At 41.4% G+C, this 8,521-nt stretch overlaps 1 protein-coding gene across 2 annotated transcripts in view; it reads left to right on the forward strand.

The window, feature by feature from the left end:
- The window catches only part of LOC135905672 (tectonin beta-propeller repeat-containing protein 2), a 47,643-nt gene extending 40,787 nt beyond the window's left edge, over nucleotides 1–6,856 (forward strand). For both annotated transcript variants that reach the window (XM_065436631.2, XM_065436632.2), the window contains one exon: nucleotides 972–6,856. In XM_065436631.2, the coding sequence (XP_065292703.1) occupies nucleotides 972–1,132 (161 nt within the window). In that variant the 3' untranslated portion in view covers nucleotides 1,133–6,856. The remainder of the gene's footprint in view (nucleotides 1–971) is intronic.
- Nucleotides 6,857–8,521: the final 1,665 nt, after the last annotated feature.

Raw genomic sequence — 8,521 nt, forward strand, 5'->3', positions numbered from 1 at the left:
CAAATGGTGTCCAAATGGTGTATGTACAATGTACTTTAGTGCATGGAGAGCTTCCAGCACTACAACGCAAGCAGTTCACTGCCACCCAGCGCTGCAGAGCAGGTGCCATAGGTGCCACTAAACCTAATCCACTTACCAAGTAGCGTTTAACAGGGGCTGTAGTGGACTGGGCAAAATTTTAACGTGTTTCGTTGTGTCAGTTTTAATATCCGTCTACCATAAATGATACCAATTTCTTGGCTTCGTTAAACTGGACCGTAGTACCGTTACGTAGTAGTATTGTTAGATATATCCTTGTAAATGGCACAGTCGTCATGAAAAAACAACTGAGGAGGTTAGTTGAGAGGCTATGTCACTAATATAGATTAAGGAGACGAGGAGACCCAATACTAGTGCCTGAGGCCCTCCTGATACTAAAGCTTTAAATAACTTCAGAATCACCTATTTTAACTGTTTGAACTCTGTTTGTGAGGAATTCGTGGGTTCAGCATATTGTTTTTGCACCTCAGTGTAGATTTTCAACTTTGAGAATTAAATGCCAGTGAGGCACTCTGTTGAATGTGTTGGCTAAGTCAGTGAATATGGCATCAATATAAAGAGACTTGTGCACTGAATTGTAAAGTTCAGTAGTTAGCTTATATAACTGAGTTAAGCACTATTGATCATTCTGGAAACCATGCTTGTTTTTGAAGACCAGTTTCTTTGTGTCTAGTTAGCTCATTATGTATAGTAGGTCAACACCTAATAGTAGCATTAAAACCCGCAAGGATTTCTGAGAAAAAAAAAAAGGAAGCTTTCCATGTAAAGAAAAATTCACCCTGGTCCAGGAAGCAGGGTGAATTTTCCTTGCATGTTCCTTTTTTTTAGCTTCCTGCTACTCTCGTCGAGGTGACAGTTTTTCTCGTTTTCATAACTTTTTTGTCAGTTATAGCTTTAGCTTGTCTGAATGTCACCGATTCTGTTGCGTGCAGTGTCCGTCGACGACAGGCTTTGGGCCGTTGCCGCCGATGGCTCGGCACTACAGCTGTCCACCTGCGAGCTGCCATCTCGCATCAATGAAATGGACACATTAGGGCTCTCTGCTTCTGCTGAAAAGACTGACGCAGACATGGACGGATGGGAGCTCGTTTGACGCCCTCACTAGAACATCCCTCAAACTTCTTGGGCATTCCTACGAGTCATCGTTTCCCACAGAAATGAGCTTTGTGCTCTGTTCCTTTCTTTTTTTTCTTTCGAATTTCACCGCTGGCATTATTATTAGCGGCATTAACGCTCAGTACATTGAAATGGTGCTTCTGTGGTAGCGAGCGCAAGTGTGGGGATGTACGGTGGGCGTCAAAAGCTTGTGGAACAGAGGACTTGCGAAAAAGGCAAATTTAACTCCAGATTTATCTTACATCCACTGGCACAGGGGGGAAAATCTTGAAGTCTATGCTTTGTGCCTTAGGCTTGGGAAATATGTTCTTGAATTTTTCTCAGATCCTGTGTCCCGCAAGCTTTTGACACCAACTGCAGTACTTGCGTTGAAGCATGTCAACTCCACACATGTATGCCCCAAGGCAAGCTACGATTCGCATTAAGCCTTAGTATGCGACACCCGCAGTAGGGGGTCTTAATATGTGGATGATGTATATATTCCGTAAGGGTTCATATTTTGAGCTTTGTTAAGCCTTATCTCGCTGTTTAGTGGCTGGAGTATACTTCTGGCGTGGCCACTTCTTCCTCGTCTTTCTTTATACAATGGATGCGGTTAGATGAACTACTTGTGTTTCCAGTATACTAGTATGTAGCTTTAAAAGGTGAATGTTCTATATTTTATTGTGTATTTTTATGTATGCCTGGCAATATGGCTGTGACATATTTTTGTGAAGGCTCTCCTCTGTTTTCTAGGACCCACGAACTTTTCTATGTGAAGCAGAGGCGCACTGGACAGTTATTTATTTTTTTACGCACCGATACGATGAAGAAGGTGTGCTTGTGGAGTCTTAGGACTGAAATGTGACATTCTGTTTTTATTTGTTGCTCTGTCTTTGTTGTTGGCTCTTTGGAATGCGCCTGCATTTACACTACATATGCGTGAGGAAGTTGAGAACAGCAAAAGCTGAATTTTGCATGCTCAAATGCTTAGTCGATGTTGACTGCCTAAACTTAAGCTTGCCGTTCACCTGAATGTTCGTGTGAAATGTTTCGATGCTGACATTGAATTCGATGCAGTGGCATTCGATGCTGACTTGAGAAAAGACAGTGAAGTATTGCTCATCCTCTCTTCGCTTTGTGCCTCGAAGTCCCAAATCCTGTAGCTTAACACTGCACGTCCGTAAGCGCAGATGGGAAACAGAAGTTGACTGCCAGATGGTTTTTGTAGAGATCTTGTTGTAAAGTTCTTGTGATAGAGCAGATGATTGATTAGGTGCCGGTACACATACTGTTCATTTAGCCCTTTACACGAATGACAAGTGCCTACAGTTTTTATGAGAATTTGGGAACAGAAATCGTTCGTTTTGAGAAAGGAAGATTTTATGGCAAACGTTGCGCTCTCGCATTGTGTCAACAAATATTGTCAAGTGAGTTTCGTTGACTGCATGAAAATATACAGCATGTTTGCAATGCATCCTGGATGATGTCACAGGGACAAAGACGTGGCAACTTCTGTGGGATCTTATTTCAAGCTGAACTTCACTTGCCATCACAATGTTTTAAATTGGCAAACTCCAAAGGCACATTGAACATACAAACACCTTCAGAAGTTGCAGAGCTAAGTAGTGACATTGCACTAGAGTTATTACTGCTTGAGGGTTCCCTATGATCGTAGTTGGTTTCATACTGCAGGCAAACTAGATTGACCGTTTGCAGTACTTGCATTCACTAGCATGAAGTTATACATGCTACTGTAAAAAAAAGAAAGTATATAAACCTATGGTCCAACAAAACATTAACTAAATGCCTCATTATGTTATGATATAAAGGAATTATGTCATATGGCATCACAGATTTAGACGACAGCAAAACGTGAAGCAATACATTTCCGCATTCCCACCATTTCTGCACTGTACTGCTTGCACTCGCTCTAGAATATAGTGCGTCATGTATTGAAAATGTTTATAGGGCTCCGCATAGCAATAACTCCATATAGCCACAGTTCTATATGAACATTTAATACAAAAATGGGTATAGGTTAGGGCAGTGTTGGCAGGCTAATGCTTTTACCATGGCAACAGATATTGATAAAGGCAAGACAGAAGATAGTATTCTGTGTTTGTTAGGTCTCCTGTCTTTGTCTTTTTAAATATGCTCTGCTGAAAGTACAGAGCAGGCAGTGTCATGGACCTGTATCGTCCTGCTGTATAACGCTCACTGTGATACGTTTTTATGCCTGCACTGCATAACTTTAGCAGTGTTGCCCAGCAAGTTGGATGCTGTTTAGATATGGCAGCAATGGCCGTAACAATGTAGCATAGGTACTTGGTGCTTTTTACGGTTGCTGCTCATTTCGGGCAGTACATCTATATTTGGACAAAAAATATGGTCTGTGTTCATTATCTTATCACCAGGGGTAAAAAACTAACATTTCAATTTCCTCAGAGCAACAAGCTTATCAGTACTAGCCGTTACACAACAACGCGAACTTTCTATTTCTTGGAACTTGTAGTAGAATGTGAAGTGTGCACTTCTGTTATCTCGCTACTGTTGCTTCAGGAAACACCTGTCCACCTGCACCCAAGTGTTAGCTCTTTTTTCAAGAACCAGTACTGTGATAGGATAGCAGTGCTCTTGCTTCAAATACTGTTCTTAGGGGTGTGCGGATGCTCAGCACTTTTGAATCACGAATTAAATGGTGTTCTATTCGATTCAGTCTTTGAATCAAATGCTTACTATATGTAAATGCGAATATCTTTCGAATACTTTTTGAATAATTCAAAACGCCACCTGCACCCAATCAAACGTAGAATCGAAGCAGAAGTATGGCAAATTTTCACCCCCGCGGGCATAGTGCAGACATAAAGAACGAGAACTTGTGTAGTGGAGCAGGCTACGTCGCTTAGGTAGCCATACTTTACAGGCTGTACAGCGATCATTTGCACTCACTGACGAGTCTTTTTCATGCGAAGAAACTACTTGTTTGCTCCTAATACTCCATTTGTGCTTTTAGTAACCTTCATGCCGTGCTATGTTATGACAGAAACTTGCTAATACTAGGATGTGAACATAGTTTTATATTGACTGTGATAACGGCTGCTTGAAAAACTATTTAAAAATTATTCAGTATTCAATTTGATTCGATTGTCTTCTGGCGCTATTCAATTGTTATTCGATTCGGTTTCAAAAACCCCTATTTGCACACCCCTAACTGTGTTTTTTGAGCATTAGAAATGTTGTGAAAGTTGTGCTTTTTACAATCACTCACTTTGTTGTTCTTATGATAGGACAAGTTGCACCTATGTATGCTGAAATATAAGCACAGTTCAAGTATGCAAGTGTAGCATTTGGCAAAGCCTTCATTGCAAGAGATGTCATATGCCTTTATTGTTTTTATTTTTTTCACTTTGATAACAGAGCTGTAGCTTTCTGAACAGCTTTAGTAATGTGCATTCTGTGATGTCTGTTGAACGCGTGAAATAACTTGTGTTGTTCGAATAGTGAAGCGTTTGAATCGAATACAAATATTCAGATATTGTGGGCCTTGAACAGTGATCCAAATTCCAATTATCTTTTTGCTTATAAAGGTAGAAAAAGAAACCTATATGAAAAACATTTATTTGTTACGTCATCTGGGCCGTGTCAAAGTGATCATTAAGCAAAAGGTTGTAATAGCTTTTGGCTGCCTTCACACAGCTACTTGAAGTTGTCAATATACCAGGTGCAGTCAGGGTTACATGTTTGCAAGGCACGGGTTTCACAAAAAGACAAAAATAGTTGCTCACTTCTTGCTTTCAGCATTAAGTTAGTGAAACACAGCCTTAGTTATGCATACTGCTGTAAACATCAAGTCTGAACTGCAGTCTATGTGCCCAAGCCATGAGATCGTCTTCTCATAAATTGCACACCCTGCAAACTTTCTATGGCAAGACTACAATGGGACTTTTTTGATACCGACGATCGTAGTAACTACATAATATTGAGCCGCTACTGAATATTCAAAGTGATGGAATGTGAACTTCCCGAATTGGATTCATTAATTCAAAATAGAATCGTTTCGTTCATGTTCTAGACTTTGTATGTTCATTTACTCTAGCAATAACCCTAGTAGTGTTGCGTTCTTGTGATTTCTTTATTTATTTCTTTTTTTCATAGCCATAGAATTGTCTTGCAATCAAGTGAAAGTTTTTTCAGGGGTGAGCTTTATCAGACTAATAGTGTAAGGGTTTTAAGATGCACCACATTTTTATATAACTCCGCCCTTCTATTTTGGACATCTGTAGCACTATTTAGGAGATGTAATCCAGTGACATGTTGTGTGCTTTGAAAAAGACCTTTAACAAAGTATGTAATACTGTGTTCTGTATCCATTTGTGGTTGGATGAGGGATGAGTGAAAGCTATTTCTCTCTCTGGTTGACCCCTGGGTATCTTGCCTGTGTTTTATCTCGCACGCTGCTAAAACGTCATTTAAGCTAAATGGGCTTCAAGTAAATTCTATTAGCAGAAGACGTTACAGAGTTCTGGCATATGGGCCGTCCAGCATTATTAGCATATAGGAAGTGTCTTTCACTGTCTGTTGCTCTCAAACAGATCTGTCGCTCACATGGATGGTTGATTTGCACCGTTCTCATTTTGCAAAAACGGCATCCATGTGCCCACCTATGTATTGGTAATGTACCATGTTTTCTTTTGTGTAACCCTCCCTAGTGCATAATGTGTACACCAATGGCTTGGAAAGAGGGAAAAATGAATGTATAACCTATTCGTTAACAAATTGCAGTTTACTGAATACCGGGACAACAGGGAGACATCTGCTGCAACACTGGTGATGCCATCTTGTGACATTGATGCCAACCAAAATGTAGAGTACATAGCCTCCGAGATCGGGCGTGCACTGCCCGATCTCTGAGGTAACAATATTTATTTACCTATCTGCTAGATCAGTGTTGTCAGTTGCAGCAATCATTAGCATGCAGTGAATTTTATTCCTCTTCTGTGAGAACAATGATGCAACACTACAACATTTGTAGCACGTTTCAAAACAATGCTAGAAGATGACGCCACCAGTACTGCTGCTGCCTTCAGTGTCTCCGGTGTTCTGGTATTCCATAATGCTTGGCAGAGCTTTTCGAATTGCCTGCAACACACGTACCCAAGAACCCAAAGTCTGCTTGGGTTTTGATAAAACCTAAGTGGCTGACATATGCAAGCACAATGCAAGCCTCTTGCGTCTTGAATTTCTAAAATTTTGGAGGGCATGTTGTATCCACAAGAATACACCAAACTGGTGCACTTTTCTCAGCGATGTCAAATGTACGGAAGACATTTCGGCTCTGCTTCGTAGGTGAGAGAGTGTGTGGTGTTATAAGTAGCGTTTGTTACCGGCATCAGTATTTCGTGTTGATCTGCCTGTTTCTGGTGAAAAACGGTAGACTATTTTTGAACCATTGTTTATATAACCAGTATATACGCTTACCTGTAGCAGCTGTATGCAAGGCAGGCTGCTGGTAGGCAGTATGCACATATTCATAGCTCATAAACTTGACATTCCGCCCAGCTGTGTAACACATTGATTTTTTTTTCTCCTGTTGAGATCTGTATGTCTTCTACCACAAGCATGCTAAGAGAGGAAAATTCGCCGCGGGGCCAACTCCGATTTGCCTATACAAATACATGTGAAATGCAGAAGTATTCTCAATAAATTACTGCTAAATTGATTTGAATGAGAGTGAGAAACATTCATTAATTGTGTTTATATATCCAGTATATACATGTAAGCTTACCTGTAGCAGCTGTATGCAAGGCAGGCTGCTGGTAAGCAATATCCACATATGTACAGTCGCGGACAGAATAAAATGGACCACAGGATCTCCGAAAACGTTAAATTCCCAAGCAGCCTGTAGCAGTAACCAGTAAAACTGCCCACGACAACGTTGTTAGCATATTCTAGTCGAGGTCCAAAATGCAAATACCAGATTGCGTTGTGAGGTTGCGGAGATATTCAGCTTTTTCTTAGATTTCATGGTCCATAATATTCTGTCCGCGACTGTACATATAGGGCACCAAAGCACAATATTTACAAACCCTGTAACTCTGCATCAGGAACAGACATCACACTTCTGCTAACAGCATCTGTTAGATCATCTGGAGCAGACGAATTCGGTGTATGAGTTTGCTAGTAAACATAATCGAATTGGGTGCAGGGGAAGCTAAGCAAAGCGATTTCTCCGATGCCATCTATATATATTTAGATGGGAGCTCCCTGGGTAAATCTTCCTCTTGCGTTATAGTGGCTACACATGCTGAGGCACACCATAAGTGAGGTGCACATTGTTTTTTTGCTCCCACTTGCTTTCAGTTGCATACAATAAAAAGGCCTTTTTCCTCTCATTCAATCTGGTCTAGCTGCCTTCACATAAGGGCAGAACTCGTCAGAATGCCTTGAAATATAACTCTGCCTGAAATGAACAAGACTCCTCGTGTCTTGACGATGGACAAGATTGACACTGAAGGCAGCAATGAAAATTTTCGAATCTGTGCGCACACATGCACAAAAAAAAAGTGACAGTGTCGCTCAAAATGTGAAGCTTGGAGAGTGATATTTAGCGACGTACTAAGTTCTTGCACACAGAGGCTCGTAGTTTTGTGAGCAGCATAAATTGCTGTTAACATTTGCATACTAACAAACGGGCATGGTGTCACACACCTGAAAACACCCAGAACAGAGTTCTGTCGATTACCACAAGCCTGCAGCAGGGACTTCGCATGCTTGTCTCAAAGTGAACGTTCTGTGCTACCGCTCTTTTCACGATTTCAACTGTGCCACACCTCCAAGATGAAGTGAGCTTCGTCCAAAGTGTCGCGCGTGAAGAAAGCGTGCAGTAAGCCGTCAGCCTTCTCTGCTCGTTTTTCGCCCCCTGGCACCTGCTGCAGTTCATGTGACCTCCAATATCCGGAGCGCGGGCCGCATATGCACGCCTCCGCACGGGCAGAATGGGTTCGGCTAGTGTTCCTGTATGTGCTCCTCGTACTCCCCCGTATATACAGGGCTTCCACTGTCTCAAACGATTGAACAAGGAGTCGGCGCACACACGACTTGAGTGTCCGAATAATTGCCATCACAATAAAAAAAGAAGTGATTCAAGTGATAGCTTGCGAGCGCACGTTAATCAATACCTCATGACTACAATCAATTCCAGACACTTCAGTTATAGCTGCATTAAATATGGCCTTTTGCCTACCAAAGTACTCTTTTCTGTTGCTAGTTCAGATGTTGGGTATACCGCGTGTTTCTGTGACGATTGTTTATGGCTATTTACAGAAATTTTTCTGGCCAAGCTACATATGGCAAGTGTCAAACAAGAATTTTCCTGACAAACACC

This window comes from Dermacentor albipictus, chromosome 7 (genome assembly GCF_038994185.2).
Source record: "Dermacentor albipictus isolate Rhodes 1998 colony chromosome 7, USDA_Dalb.pri_finalv2, whole genome shotgun sequence".
In the NCBI taxonomy this organism is placed as follows: domain Eukaryota; kingdom Metazoa; phylum Arthropoda; class Arachnida; order Ixodida; family Ixodidae; genus Dermacentor; species Dermacentor albipictus.